The 16,735-nt window shown below is 39.8% G+C and overlaps 1 protein-coding gene across 1 annotated transcript in view; it reads left to right on the forward strand.

The window, feature by feature from the left end:
* Positions 1-16,735, forward strand: part of LOC126101302 (uncharacterized) — a 264,331-nt gene that overhangs the window by 185,249 nt on the left and 62,347 nt on the right. Inside the window, exons 24-25 of the mRNA XM_049911981.1 lie at positions 3,839-4,034; positions 6,089-6,279. Of these exons, the coding sequence (XP_049767938.1) occupies positions 3,839-4,034; positions 6,089-6,279 (387 nt within the window). The remainder of the gene's footprint in view (positions 1-3,838; positions 4,035-6,088; positions 6,280-16,735) is intronic.

Raw genomic sequence — 16,735 nt, forward strand, 5'->3', positions numbered from 1 at the left:
GCCATTCCCTGCACCATGCGCCAATTCATTGCAGATCTTCCTGCATTTCAGTACAATTCTCCATTGTTACAATCTCTCGAAATACCACAGCATCATCTTCAAAAAGCCTCAGTGAACTTTCGATGTTATCCACAAGGTCATTTATGTATATTGTGAATAGCAACAGTCCTACGACACTCCCCTGTGGCGCACCTGAAATCACTCTTACTTCGGAAGACTTCTCTCAATTGAGAATGACGTGCTGCATTCTGTTATCTAGGAACTCTTCAATTCAATCACACAATTGGTCTGTTAGTCCATATGCCCTTACTTTGTTCATTAAACAACTGTGGGGGAACTATATCGAATGCCTTGCGGAACTCAAGAAACACGGCATCTACCTGGGAACCTGTGTCTATGGCCCTCTGAGTCTTGCAGACAAATAGTGCGAGCTGGGTTTCACACAATCGTCTTGTTTGAAACCCATGCTGATTCCTACAGAATAGATTCCTAGTCTCCAGAAAAGTCATTATACTCAAACATAATATGTGTTCCAAAATTCTACAACTGATCGATATTAGAGATGTAGGTCTATAGATCTGCACATCTGTTTGACGTCCCTTCTTGAAAACAGGGATGACCTGTGCCCTTTTCCAATCCTTTGGAAGGCTATGCTCTTCTACAGACCTACGGTAAGAAGGGGGGCAAGTTCCTTCATGTAATCTGTGTAAAACTGAACTGGTATCCTATCAGGTCTAGCGGCCTTTCCTCTTTTGAGCGATTTTAATTGTTTCTTTATCCCTCTGTCATCTATTTTGATATCTACCATTTTGTCATCTGTGTGACAATCTAGAGAAGAAACTGCAGTGCAGTCTTCCTCTGTGAAACAGCTTTGGAAAAAGACATTTAGTATTTTGGCCTTTAGTCTGTCATCCTCTGTTTCAGTACCATTTTGGTCACAGAGTGTCTGGGCATTTTGTTTTGATCCACCTACCGCTTTGACATAAGACCAATATGTCTTAGGATTTTCTGCCAAGTCAGTATATAGGACTTTATTTTCGAATTCATTGAACGCCTCTCGCATAGCCCTCCTCACACTACATTTTGCTTTGCATAATTTTTGTTTGTGTGCAAGGCTTTGGCTGTGTTTATTTTTGCTGTGAAGTTTCCTTTGCTTCCACAACAGTTTTCTAACTCGGTTGTTGTACCACAGTGGCTCTTTTCCATCTCTTACGATCTTGCTTGGCACATATTCATCTAATTTCTAATACATATTGTACGATGCTTTTGAACTTTGTCCACTGATCCTCAACACTATCTGTACTTGAGATAAAACTTTTGTGTTGAGCCATCAAGTACTCTGAAATCTGCTTTTTGTCACTTTTGCTAAACAGAAAAATCTTCCTATCTTTTTTAATATTTCTATTTACGACTGAAATCATCGATGTAGTCACCACTTTATGATCGCTGATTCCCTGTTCTGCATTAACTTTTTCAAATAGTTCGGGTCTGTTTGTCACCAGAAGGTCTAATATGTTATTGCCACAAGTCGGTTCTCTGTTTAACTGCTCAAGATAGTTTTCAGATAATGCAATTTAAAAAAATTTCACTGTGTTCTTTGTCCCTGCCACCCATTATAAATATTTGAGTCTCCTAGTCTATATCTGGCAAATTAAAATCTACACCCAGAACTATAACATTGTCGGGAAATCTATTTGAAACATTTTCCAAATTTTCTTTCAGGTGCTCTGCCACAACAGCTGCTGAGCTAGGGGGCCTTTAGGGACATCCAATTACCATGTTGGAGCCTGCTTTAACCGTGACCTTCACCCAAATTATTTCACATTTTGGATCTCTGTCAATTTCTTTTGATACTATTGCACTTTTTATCGCTATAAACACACCTCCCCCTTCGCTGTCCAGTCTGTCTCTACGGTATTCATTCCAGTCTGAATTTAGAATTTCATTACTGTTTACATCTGGTTTCAGCCAACTTTCTGTCTCTAATACTAAGTGGGCATTGTGACCGTTTATTAATGAGAGCAGTTCTGGGACCTTTCTATACATGCTCCTGCAGTTTACTATTACCACATTAATATTTTTATTCCCTGTTGCATTTTGCCTACTACTAGCTTGTCGCATCTCAGGAGGCATCTTGTCAGGCCTAGGGAGGGAATTCTCTAACCTAAAAAACCCACATGTGCACTCCACACGTACTCCGCTACCCTTGTAGCCGCTTCCTGCATGTAGTGCATGCCTGACCTATTCAGGGGGACCCTACATTTCTCCACCCGATAGCAGAGGATGAGAAATTTGCACCCCAGATATCCACAGAATTGTCTGAGCCTCTGGTTTAAGCCTTCCACTCGGCTCCAAACCAGAGCACCACGATTGGTTCTGGGAATGATACTACAAATAGTTATCTCTGATACCACCCCATGAGCAAGGCTTTCCTCCTTCACCAACTCCACCAACCGCCAGTACAAACTGAGGATGACCTCTGAACCCAGACGGCAGGAGTCATTGGTGCCAACATGAGCAACAATCTACAGTTGGGTGCACCCAGTGCTCTCTATCACCGCCGGCAGGGTTTTTGCAGTCGGGTGCACCCAGTGCTCTCTATTGCCGCTGGCAGGGCGTCCTCCACATCTTGGATTAGACCCCCGGCAAGCAGACAGAGTGAACACTGGCCTTCTTCCCCAACCTTTCCACTATTTCCCTAAGGGGCTCGATCACCTGCCTAACGTTGGAGCTCCCAATCACTAATAAACCCCCCCCCCCCTCCCGTGTGCCTGCTCGGACCTTGCTGAAGGAGCAACCACATGTCCACTCACAGGCAGAGCAGGCAATACCACACGGCCAGCCTCCACATTGACCCTCTGCCTTGCGCGCCGCGAGCGCTGCTGAACCGCGACTCCCCTTGGGGAGAGGGTGGCCAAACCGCGCCTGGTACTCGCGAAGATGTCTCGACAGTAGGGACAGTGGGTGAAGCATGTACACCTGCGGTGTACCATGCGATACACCAGACTCCCCACTGCCACTACACTCCGAGGCAGCAGCCTGAAGACGGCTGACCATGGCCATCAACATGTTCAGCTGTTTGCAACAGTGGCCAACTCTTCCTGCATCCGTACACAGCTGTCACACATCCTATCCATCCTAAGAAGTCAATTTACTGTAGAGCGTTAATCAACTTTTAACTAGACTGCTAATTCACTAAAGGCGGCTGATAGCTGACTAAACTGTGGGTTACTAGACACTTCTTGTTGAAAACAATGAAAGTACGCACTACCTGTCTCTGGACTGTATTCAAAAGAAACACTAGCACTACTGGCACTACAGCTGACCAAAGGGACCCTCTATGACTGTATTCAAAACAAACATGAAATCTATGGAACACTGTTGTTAGTACTCGAAAATTAAAGCTTCCTAAAAGCAAAAACACACGGAAGAAGAAGTGACAAGTAAGAAAAATACAGCTAATACTTAAATTAACGTAGCTCGCTGCACAGCAGATGTGAAGCAGATGAGCATGTGAGCATAAATTGGTTCTGCAGTAAGTACCAAGTTTCGCTGCCATACAATTTTTGTAGCCCACACTGTACCTCTGTGAGTAGCTGCATTTAAATTTTAACCACCTGTTATAAGGAAGCAACAGATGGATCATGACAATAGTATTATTATTATTTAAAAATATGACTTAATCTCCTTAGGGCTTCTGTCTTACAGATGCCAGGGAAAGAGAGGATTGCCATGAAACTTGATGTGATGTTAAGGGAATGTCTTTTTTCTGTTTTATATTTATGTGTTAAAATTTAAATTCAGTAACCGCCTAAATCAAATCTCTATTTCCTTTTAGGTTGGTGTGGAAGATGATGGAACCATAATGTATTTGGAAGCAAACACATACCATAACATTGGGGATTCACTCAATGATCATCCTGTACTTTTTACTCTAGCTAACCTGCCAAACTGCTATGACACAAGTACATGGAAAGTGACAGCTAGTGTTGTCTTTACGGATATACCAAGCAACACCTGGTGTAGAGCTCCAGGTTAGTAAAGTACTTTTTCTTCATTGTCAGTTAACCTGGCATATTGTTTTCCTTCAGTGATGTATAAGACAGAAAAAGACCATTATTTTCCTTATAAGTCGTCATAACTAAAGCAGATCTAGTTAAACTAACAGAAAAACATATGCAAAAACAAATGATTTCTTGCTTTTGTTACCAGAAGCAAAAAAGACAAATATGAAGAAGGGTGGAAGAAAATAATAGAGATACAAATGATGAGTAAAAGTTATGTTACACAGACGTATGAATTCAGAGAGCAATTGAGGAACACAGAAAGAAAAGATGGTTGATGATAGTCATCTTACAACAATACTTTAACATATCCATTGGTCTGCATATATCCCATTTCTTTTCAGTTGTTTTTCATCCAATCTCTTCCCTGAAGAGAAATTTTCTGTTATAACCCTCTGATTCTTCACTCTTCACTGATTAGAAATTTTTGCCTCTAAACCTTTTAAGTCAACGATTAGTGTGGTTAAATACAGTACTTCATCAAGATTTTGGTTTCACAACACTTCATGTGCATATAATTCATCTGTTTTATTCCAAACACAAATCTTGATTATTACCCACTGATCAGTCACTACCAAATGTTTATTTTACACAGAGCACAAAGAGGAAATATTGCTACCTCTGACCCTGACATATTTTCTAAATTTCTGGAGCGTTTTTTTTAAATGAGACATTCATTAAATATAAATAATACTGTAAACAGCAATATGTAGTTTAAGAGTGATACTCATGTCAGGGAGGGCAACAAACATACCACGTATACTGAGCTTTTAAGCACAAATTCATAGTTTCTGCTGCCATATGCCAACCAATGATATTCACATAGAAAAATAGTGTCTTATGTTAATATTTCAATATTTTCAATAATTTTGTGGCCACACTGTGAATTTTTATTCCATATACTTGCTTTAATAAATCTGCACAGTGATATTTAAATTGTTATCAGCTCTTAAATGATTATGACAACCAAAATGTGATGAAGGGATAGTAAATTGTAGTTGTGTACATGAAACAACCATCTGGAAAGCTCAGGTTCTAAATATCAGCTGTACTTCATGTAAGAAGCTATCAAAATAAAGCATTCCTTTACTTGTGAATGAAGTTTTATATTAGTTTCAATACCAGAGGAGAAAGTTGCTGCTCACCATATAGCAGAGATGCTGAGTCACGATAGGCACAACAAAAAGATTCACACAATTATAACTTTCAGCCATTAAGGACTTTGTCATCAGTAGACACCCATAAACACATGCACACACACACTCACGCAAACGCAACTTGCACACATGTCTGCAGTCTCAGAGAACTGAAACCACACTGTGAGCAGCAGCACCAGTGCATGATTGGAGTGGCATCTGGATGGGGGTAAGGAGGACGCTGGCGCGGGGAGGGGGAGGAATAGTATGATGGGAGTGGTGGACAGTGAAGAGCTGCAGTTTAGATGGAGGGCAGGAGAGAAGGTGCAAAGGGGGGAGGGGGTAAGTAGTGGAAAGGAGAGAAATAAAAAGAAATTAAAAGACTGGGTGTGGTGGTGAAATGATGGCTGTGTAGTGCTGGAACGGGAACAGGGAGGGGGCTGGATGGGTGAGGACAGTGACTAATGAAGGTTAGGCCAGGAGGGTTACAGGAACGCTCACATCAGGCACTGGTGCTGCTGCTCGCAGTGTGGTTTCAGTTATCTGAGACTGCAGACATGTGTGCAAGTTGCGTCTGCATGAGTGTGTGTGTGTGTGTATGTGTGTCTACTGATGACAAAGGTCTTAATGGCCAAAAGCTATAATTGTGTGAATCTTTTTGTTGTGCCTATCATGACTCAGCATCTCCACTATATGGTGAGTAGCAACTTTCCTTCTCTGGCATCGTTACATTCCATTGTTTTATATTAGTTTCCATTTTTCTATAACGGTCTGTAAGTAATTTACCCATTCAGATGTTGGTGAATGTAATATGATTGTACTCCTTAATGGAACTAAGTAAGTTTTCTGGAGTTTTAAATACCTGAATCATACATTTCTATTTTGCAGGTACTACTGAAGGTATTGCATTCACTGAAAACATTATGGAGCATATTGCAAAAGTACTTGGAAAAGATGCTATTGAGGTGAAGTTAAAGAACCTGCCCAAAAATGATACAAACATTGCTGATATGGTCCCTTACTGGAAGAATAAATCTGATTATCCTAATAGAGTATTGGCAATTCAAGACTTTAACAAGGTACGTTAAAACTTGTTAGCTGTTTCTTTCATACATGACATTAATGATATGTCATCATTAAATTGGTGTAATGGCTCATTTGTTGCATTATTTATTGCTCTTTATAAATCTCATACTGCGAAAATAACCTCCGACTATCAAGAAATACATCAACACAGATGAGTAGCTACTATCAACTATTGATGAACTCTTCCACAAATTATGTAAAATCATAAAAGTAGCAGTAATGTTGTAAAACATAAAACAAATGGCACAACATTTGAAGAAGTATATTTTTTTTAAAAAAAAACTTAGTTATTTAAGTGAGCAAAGACATGTTTATGAAAAAATTTGAGGAAAGATGAGACAAGACTGCAAATTAATGTGAGTGGCTGATCATTTGGTGAAAAAGCAGATGAGCCATTCACTTCACTTAACACATTAACATCTCTCCCCTAATACTTTAGAAATGAGATCCAACTCAACACAAACTTTTAATACGTTCGCAACATTTGAGTTATTTTCAAATAAAATTGCTAATAATCTGAGCAAAATCATAAGGCTATCCTTTTGTTAGCAAATAAAATATATCACATTAAAAATGATTTAGAGATGGAGTTTCATTGTAAACATGATATGTTGATTGGCCTTTATGCCTAAGCAAGTTGCAATATGCAAACACACTTCTCAGATTTCCCACCAGATCATATTATGTAAATCCCAGGATGGTCACAAATTATTGTTAGTTACTTCATACAATTTATCTTCCCACTGACTAATGATATTCTTGTTTTCAACAATATGTGTTTATGCAGGGTATGAGGTACCTATATTAACATCTGTACTCTGCAAATCACTGAAACGCATACCTCATATTGTACCAGTTATTGGGGATTTTTTTGCCATTCTATTCACATTTCAAGTATAGGAAGACTGATAACTTAAAAACCTCTGTGTGTTCTGTAATTATTCTGACACTGTCTTTGCAATCCCCACAGTATTAATAGATAGTATTTCTAGTGCATTTCTAGATTTATCATTTAAAGTTTATTATTGTAACTTACTAAGTAAGCTTTCACAGGATATAATTTTTCAGTTACTCCTGACATATTTGTTGATCAAACAGTCCAAGGGTGTTCTGCCAGTCTAGATTTCCAATGGGCCCATTGGACACTGTTGACCAGCAGTGTTTGTTTCAAACAGGCTAGCATGCATATGTCATCAAGGCTTTGCCAGTTCAGTTTCTTCAGCACCTCTGCGACACACTCCTATTAGTGTCACAGACCGGTGCTGCCCTTCTTTGCATAAATTCAATATGACCTCTTAGTCTTACTTGGTATGGGTCACAAATACATGAGCAATGTTCTACGATGGCTCAGATGAATGTTTTGTAAATGTTCTCCATTGTAGATAATTGCATTTTTTTACTGGTCTACCAATGGACCAAAGTCAGCCATCTTCTTTACCTGTGGCTGAACCTATATGATTATTTCGTTTTATATCCCTGCAGGTTGTTACTTATGGTTATTTGTATGAGGTGACTGATTCTGTGAGTCATTGATATTGTATTCATTGGATACTATGGGGATTTTTTTTCTTTTTGTTACAACAGAAATTGGGTGGACATAATGATAGTTGAATATCCAGTTCTACACGTCCTATTTATTTACTGAATGTGTTAAGTGGACAGAAAAAATTCATGACCATAACACAGAAACAAACACAGAGAACTGAACAGAAACTGTAATATGATCTACCATACTTGAAGTTAATTGCTCAAATTGTTTTACTTACTTCCAAAGAAGAGACAGTTGATGTTACCTGCACTCATAAATCACTATAGACTAGCTGGTTGTCTTTACCCCAAATCATTCATTACTTCCTTGCTGAGTTCACTTAAGCTGAATGGGATCATCGTATACAGAGCTGTCCCTATAATCATCTTTCATCTTCATCATCATCTTCACTTCTAGGCATTAGGCTAACTCCTGTTCCATTTTCGAAGGTTATTGTTGTTGGGTCTACAAGGGTTTCTTCTTCCTCTTCTTGGTCCATATATAAAACTATTTAGGAATGAGCAAATTAGAGAATAACTAGTGTTGGAGGGATAAACAAGAAAGAGTGTGTGAGCTGTGTGCCACAAGGAAGACTGATGAGATTACTGTTGAGATACATGCAATCTGACTGCTGAATTTGTAATATCAAATCCCTTATGATTAATAGAGTAAAGATCCTTTTGTTCTATTTCCATTTTGAGTTATGTTTCACAACCACACTAAAGTCAGCATTGAAAAGAAATGTCTTGTAGAACAGCAGGTGGCAAAACCTTTCAGCTTGAGAAGAACATGTATGCTAAAACCTTTCATGATGTTATGTGCTGTGTGACATCTGAATTTTTTCAGTTATGGCAACACAGTACTGCTATCATCGCAAAACATAACTGATTAAAATTTAAACTGTATGATTGAGGTGGAGTATGGGTAAGTTATAAAAACAATAATTGGTCCATCACAAATTCCTCTCCTGCGCCTGCCTCTTCATTTGGCAGCCTATGTCCTTACCCTGATGTGTTAACAGATGTATAAATGTTGTATCATCCTGTCCCTCATTCTTGTCATTTTTTTCCATATATTTCTTTCCTCTCTGATTCTGTGCAGAACGACCTCATTCCTTATCTTATCTGTCCACTTAATTTTCAACATTTATCTGTAGCACCAAATCTCAAATGCTTTGATTCTCTGCTGTTCCAGTTTCACTACCATACAGTGCTGTACTCCAAACGTACATTATCAGAAACTTCTTCCTCAAATTAAGGCCTATGTTTGATACTAGTAGACTTCTCCTAGCCAGGAATGCCTCTTTCACATAGCGCTAGTCTGTTTTTAATGTCCTCCTTTCTCCATCCTTCACAGGTTATTTTGCTGCCTAGGTAGGAGAACTCCTTAACTTCATCTGCTTTGTGATCCCCAATACTGATATTAAGTTTCTGGCTGTTCTCTTTTCTGCTTACTCTCATTACTTTCATATTTCTTCAATTTACTCTTCGTCCATATTCTGTACTCATTAGACTGTTCATTCCATTCAGCAGATCATGTAATTCTTCTTCACTTTCACTCAGGATAGCAACATTGTCAGTGAATCTTGTTGTTGATATCCTTTCACCATGAATTTTAATCACACTCTTGAAACTTTCTTTTATTTCCTTCATTGCTTCTTTGATGTATAGAATGAGCAATAGGGGTGAAAGATTACATCAATGACTTACACCCTTCTTAATCTGTGCACTTTGTTCTTGGTCTTCCACTCTCAATATTCCCTCCTGGCTCATGTACTCTATAGTTTATCCCTATTTCCCTCAGAATTTTGAACATCTTTCACTATTTGACATTGTCAAGCACTTTCTTCAGGTCAACAAATCATATGAACGTGTCTTGATTTTTCTTTAGTCTTGTTTCCATTATCAACCATAATGTCAGCACCACCCCTTTTGTCCTTTTACCTTTCCTCAAGTCAAACCGGTTGTCATATAATACATCCTAACTTTCTTTTCCATTCTTCTGTATATATCCTTGTCAAAAACTTAGATGCATGAACTGTTAAGCTGACTGGTGATCATTCTCACACTTGACAACTGTTACAGTCATTGGAATTGTGTGGATGATATTTTTTCCAAAGGTGAGAGGGTATATCGCTAGACTCATACATTCTACACCAATATCAATCGTTGTTTTATTTCCACTTCCCTCAATGATTTTAGGTAGTCTGATGGATTGTTATCTCTACCTTCTGCCTTATTTGATATTAAGTCTTCCAAAGCTCTTTTAAATTTTGATTCTCATACTGCATCCTCTGTCTCTTCTATATAGATACCTGTGTCTTCTTCTATCATGTCATCAGATAAGTCTTCCCCTTATAGAGGCTTCCAATGTACTCTTTCCACCTATCTGCTCTCTCCCCTGTATTTAACAGTGAAATTCTCATTACACTCTTAAAGTGTTACCAGACTTGCTTTTAATTTCACTGAAAGTTGATTTGATTTTCCAACGATCATTTATTTTTTGATTTCTTCACATTTTTCCTGCAGCTATTTCACCTTAGCTTCCCTACACTTTCTATATATTTCATTCCTAAGTGACTTGGATTTCTGTATTCCTGAATTTCCCAAAACATTTTTGTACTTCCTTCTTTCATCGATCAACTACAATACTGCTTGCGTTACCCATGGTTTCTTTGCAGTTACCTTCCTTGTACCTATGTTTTTCCCTCCAACTTCCATGACTGGCCTTTTTAGATATGTCTATTCCTCTTCAACTGAACTGACTTCTGAGCTATTCCTTATTGCTGTATCTGTAGCCTTAGAGAACTTCACATGTATCTCTTCATTCCTCAGTACTTCCATATCCAATTCCTTTGCACATTGATTGTTCCTGACTATTTTCTTAAATTTTATCCTACTCTTCATCACCACTAAATTTTGATGTGAGTCTATATCTGTTCCTGAGTATGCCTTACGATCTAGTAACAGATTTTGGAATCTCTGCCTGACCATGAGGTAATCTAGCTGAAATATTCCTATATCTCTTGGCCTTTTTCAATTATATCTCTACTCTTGTGATTCTTGAACAGCGTGTTCATTATTACTAGCTGAAATTTATTGCAGAGCTCAATTACTCTTTCTCCTGTCTCATTCCTAATACTGAGCCCATGTCCTCCTGTAACCCTTTCTTCTGCTCCTTCCTCTACAACTGGATTCCAGTCTCCCATGACTGTTAGATTTTCATCTCCCTTTATGTACTGAACTACCCAATCAGTATCCTCTTATACTTTCTCTGTCTCCTCATCTTCAGCTTGTGACATCTGCATGTATACCTGAACAAACATTGTCAGAGTTGATTTGCTGTTGATTCTGATGAAAACAAATCTGGAACTGAACTATTGACAGTAACTCACTCTCTTTCCTACCTTCCTGTTCATGACAAATCCCAGTCTTGTTATACCATTTTGTGGTACTCTTTGTATTACCCTACTCTCATCTGACCAGAAATCCTTGTCGTATTTCCATTTCACTTCACTGATCTTCACTATATCTAGTCTGAGTCTTTTCATTTCCCTTTTCAGATTTTCTAGCTTCCCTACCATATTCAAATTTCTGGCATTTTATGCCCTGATTCATAGAACATTACCCTTTCATTGGTTGTTAAATCTTTTTATCATTGTCACCTCCCCCTTGGCAGTCCCCTCCGGAGATCTAATTCACGGCTATTCCAGAATCTTCTGCCCATGGAGAGATCATCATGACACTTTTTCTACTACAGGCCGCATGTCCTGTGGATACACATTACGTGTCTTTAATGTAATTAGTAGTAGTAGTAGTAGTAGTAGCAGTAGCTTTATTCATCTGTAGATCTCTTTTTACTAGGATATAGGACATGTCAAAGTATTTGTAAGTTTAGACCAGTTTGAAAAAACTAATTTTTATACACATACACTTACAGACTTCTAGTTAGAGACAATCATTAGATTTACTCCTGGTATACAATACTTTTTTGTACAAATAACTTATTACGTAATGCAATGCCACACTATTCACTCATAGGAAAAAAGAAGGAAAGAAAAATAGTGTGAAGGTGTTATGTGGAATGTTGGATGTTTTTTAATCATTATTATTATTTGTTTTCACTGCCTTCTGCATTCTCATGCCATTGATCATTGTCGATTCTTCCACCATAGGGGCAGTTTCCCAACCCAAGGACAAGACAGTGCTCTGAACCTCTGTTGCTCCTCTGCCCTCTTTACAAGGCCATTGACAGAATGAGGGTGACTTCTTATGCTGGAAGTCTTTAGCACCAAATCTGATGATTTGTGTTCAATGTTCATCTTATTAATGACCCAAGTTTAAGTTTGTTTTCACAGATTAAAATGTATGCCATCATTTTCCTGTTTATTTTCTTTGTAGAGTAGACCTAGGTTAGAGCTCTCCACGTAGACCATAAACACCAATGATCCACACTGTATAGCCAGATGTAGACACATCGGAATACCTGCATACACAATAGTAATAAGTAATCAACAGAGTTAAAAATTGTCACTGTGGAACTATACTACTGAGCAAAGAGCATGATCACTGGATTAAGCAATTGCTGCTAGGTCACTTACAGAACCCCTCTCCTGGGAGTGTGGAGCATAGGGTTGGCCAGAGGGTGGGGTGGGGGGGGAGGGGGGGGGGGGACAATGCTGCTGAGCCTCAAAGAGGAGTGCAACCTTACCCATTCTGTGGCTGCCTGCTTGCCTGATCAGTAGCATGAGGTGATGGGATAACTAATGATATCAACCAAAATGAGAATGAAGACTGGTACTGGCAAGTGATTGAGGCTGAAGTGATGGAGGTGATGATGTCAAAGCAGTGTCTGTGTGTTGCTCCAGTGGCAGAAGGTGGGTCTGAGTGCATTTTTTAGCAGCAGTGACGCTGAAAATGTGGAAGCAATGGAATCTGAATCAACATCCAGTGAAAGTCTGTATAGGCAAGAGAATGCTTCTGGGGGTGAGTCATTATGGACACATCACTCATCTTGTTGTCCTTCCACGAGAAGAAAGCTGCCAATTCGTTTGACTGAAATCTCCTTGGTCAGAACTGATACTGATGCTCCTAGGCATGTCTGTGGTGTTCAGCAGGGTCCATGCCCATTTTAGTCTGCTGACCATAGCAATAGTCAGTTTGTCATGCAACAAAATGTCAAAGGTATTGTTACTGTGTCTAGTTACTTTACAGGGACCTAAGAAGAGTGGGTGTAATGTCAGTGGACAGTACTATCATGCAGCATTACATGGTAGCTGGCCTGCAAAGCTTTGTTGATGAAACTTTTTTGGTATCCATGCTCCTCCAGGTGCAGGAGTGTGGACACACTATGTTAATTCTTTGTCAGTAGGCAATTGTGGCATTTCTAACCAGTACACACATCTAAAAGAACATATGGCAGGGCATCTTTCCACCCCCTCCCTGACACATGATATCAGGTTTTAGGGTTCAGTGCCAGAGTTCTTCAAGATCATTACTTTGTGGGTGGTAAGCTGTTGTTCAAAAGTACTACAAGTTGTATGAATGATGGAGTCCAGTAAAAAGTTGTGACTCAGATTATCTGCCTTGGTGTGTCGTAAATTTAAGGTATAGAAACTGGCAGCTGGGACAGGAGCTCAGCAACAGAACCGTGCCACAGTGTGTCGACCATTGCGCTGCCAGCTTAGCACATCAGCAGATACAATGCTTCTGCATTCAGCATTTCTGTGTGTCAACAAGAGGGACATCGCATGGGATCCCACTGTGTGAGTGACCAACCCACTGGTTGTGCCACACCAGGCTATTCACTCTGCTCCAGATGTTCCAATGTGACCTCTGTACAGGGGCCTTCTACAATTGCCAGCATATGGAAATGAGATTAAAAGCTCTAGGACCAGCCCATCCTGGTCTCATCACAGCTGGGTCATCTAATAATGCACAGCCTGTGTCAGTCATTGCCGCATCTATGATACTGCATTGCACATGAATGTCACCTTGCTGCCATCCCTCCACCCAGTAGCCATCACCCACCATGTAATCATGCCATCATGCCTTGTTAGCCGAGTTTCCGCTACCATCCATGGGGAATGCCTATGTTGGCACGTCAGCACAGTCATGCTGGGGTCCAAGGATCTCCTCCTGTCATCTGCAGTCTGTCTCTTTCAGATGTGTTGAACCATGTTGCTTCATGTTCTTAGGTGAAATGTTCTATCAACTGATTGGCTGCCTTCTTCATCAGCTCCATCAGCAACCTCCAGCATAAAACCATTTGCCCACTCCTACCCTGCTGTAAAAGCCTATTAGAATATTGGTGTCAGGATATCTGCTGGAGCTGAAAATAGTCATCCAGTGTGGTATGGAAGAGAGGTAGGTTCAGCAGCAGTGGCATTCAGTGCATGTTTTAAAGCAAGTGCTGACAACAATGTTTTGTTTTAGGCCTGTTTCATTGTATTTGTCCTTTCCTTTCTATTTGGGTATACTATATTCTGGTGGTTGTACTGGTGAATGAAATGGCAGTCTCTGGGAAAACAACAACCAAGGAGACAATTCAGCATCTTCTAAATGAGGTAACTAAGCTTAGAGCTGGAATTGATGCTTTGAGTAGGGAAGTGAGTTGTTTGAAGGGTGGAAGAAGGAAAGGATCATCTTCAGGTGCACCTTCACCTATCCTTGAAGCTAGTATGGTCTTATTGGTGGCACCTTATATGGTACATCTAGGGAAGATATTTTTGTCTTCATTGATAGTTTGCGTATGGCCATGAAATTACGGAATTAGAATGATGTTGTTAAGTGTAGCTCCTTTAAAATTGGTAGAGGAGTGCTGGGTCATATGTGATGAGTAATGAGAAATTGCAGGATGCTCAGCCCTCACAGACCTTCAGGAAGGGTTAGTGGATATTCACAGGAAGAAGAATACCTCATAACATTATTGTGAACGACTTAATTGCGTAGCACAAGCAAGGAAAATCAGTAGAGGGTTTAGTGGACCATATCAGGAAAATAAATGTTAATATGTATGAATAAACAAGTGATGATCATGGCACTAAAGCCATTTTGCAGAAGGCAGAACAATGGGTACTTGGCCAGTTTTTGGAGGCCTGCCATCTGAAATATCATGGAAAGTACACATGTAAATTCTGAGAACCGAGCTTGAAGCTGTGGCAACTGCAGTAACTTTGACTGAAATTGACTAAGTAATTAGACCAAGGGGCAAGCAGGTAGTGTTTAATGTGAAGATTGCATGTTGTAAGTGTGGTGCTTCTGGCCACACACATTCAACATTTTTGTGTAAATCCACAATATAAGGGGTGCAAGCAAGAGGGGCACTGTGTTGAAAAATGTCCATAGGCTCATAGATGGTGTAATCAGTCTAACACTCACACCCCTGTGTTAAACATTGCAGGGAGATGTGTGAACACTTGGCAGGACTCCTGGTAAATTTCACTATGTGGCACTCTGGTCAAAATTAGTGGCAGACATTTGTCTGTTCTGTTGTATAAAGCAAATGTCATGTAAATTGTTGTTAGACATAAGCTCGCAGGTATCCATGGCTAACCAGAATATATTGAGTACAGTGAATTGGAGCCCACCATACTGTAGGTTAAGTAGTGTGGGTGGTAAAAGTGGGAATTCTCTGAGTTCCACATGTTGGGTTTCTGAGTGGGAGTGGGAGACTTCTGAATATGTGTGGATGTTCTGCCATCCATGGGACATAATTCTTGGTCTAGACTTCCTGATTAAACATCACGCCAAAGTTGATCTACAGCAGTGCACAGTAGAACGGGGTTGGATATCATTCCATCTTGGTTTCATGGTAGAAAGAGCTAAACAGTTGCAAGAAACGCCTGAGATATTGGAATGCTGGTTGAACTGAGTACACCACTCTTAGACTTTCAGGATATGGTACCAGAAGGTACAGGAAATCTGGTGTGGATGAATGTAGAAGTGCAAGAGTTATATGGTAACCAAGTAGTGCCTATCACTATACATAATTTTGGTTCAGAGGCAGTGGGCTATCAAAAGGAACATTGGCAGCTAACTTAGAAGCTTTAGAGGATGAATTAGGAAAGGATTTCAATGCAGAATACCAGAAGCCAGGACAGTTTGCCAAGTTAAGTGCACTGAGAGGAAAAATGTTGCACCTGAAAGGATGTGATAGTGTTGAAAGAATATGCATGGTTGGTTAATTTGCCTGGTCCACTGCCAGGTTCACCTCTCCTACAACTCAGAATTCCCACTTGTTGTAATTTACCTGTATATATGAAACCATACAAGTCCCCTGTTATTTGCAACCAGTATTGGAAGAGTTTGTAGACCAGCAGCTACAGTATGGAATCATAGAAGAATGTATTAGCCCCTGGTCAGCCCCAGTAGTAACTGTACACAAGAAGTTCTTCAATGGGAAAAATGCTTAAAGGTTCTGCTGCAATTACACATCTCTAAGTCATCGAATGCTCATCAGTGCATACCCCATGTCCAATATCACAGAGGTGTTAGACAATCTGGAACAAGTAGCACTAGAAGATCAGCCTAAAACAGCCTTTTTGGGGCACTGAGATACTTCCATTATCTTTAGAAGCCTTTTGGTGTGAAAAACATACCTGCAACTTCAACTGAGTGCTATGGGGGCTGAAACCAAAGCAATGCCTAGTTTATCTAAATGAATAATAGTACACTCCAAGGGTATCCACGAGCATAAGATGCCTCTGCAGGGAAGTATTTGAAGGTTGCTTTTTGGATGGCTGACCTTCAGTGTAGAAAAGTGTCCCTTTGTATCACAGGAGGTCTGCTATTTAGATAACATTATTGGCTAGGTCTGGGTATTTACTGACCAGTGACTTGTTCAAGCCATAAGAGACTTCCTAACACCTAGCTTGGTAAAAGAAGTACAATCATATCATGGGATCATGAATTTCTATAGAA

Source organism: Schistocerca cancellata, chromosome 9, assembly GCF_023864275.1.
Source record: "Schistocerca cancellata isolate TAMUIC-IGC-003103 chromosome 9, iqSchCanc2.1, whole genome shotgun sequence".
NCBI lineage: Eukaryota > Metazoa > Arthropoda > Insecta > Orthoptera > Acrididae > Schistocerca > Schistocerca cancellata.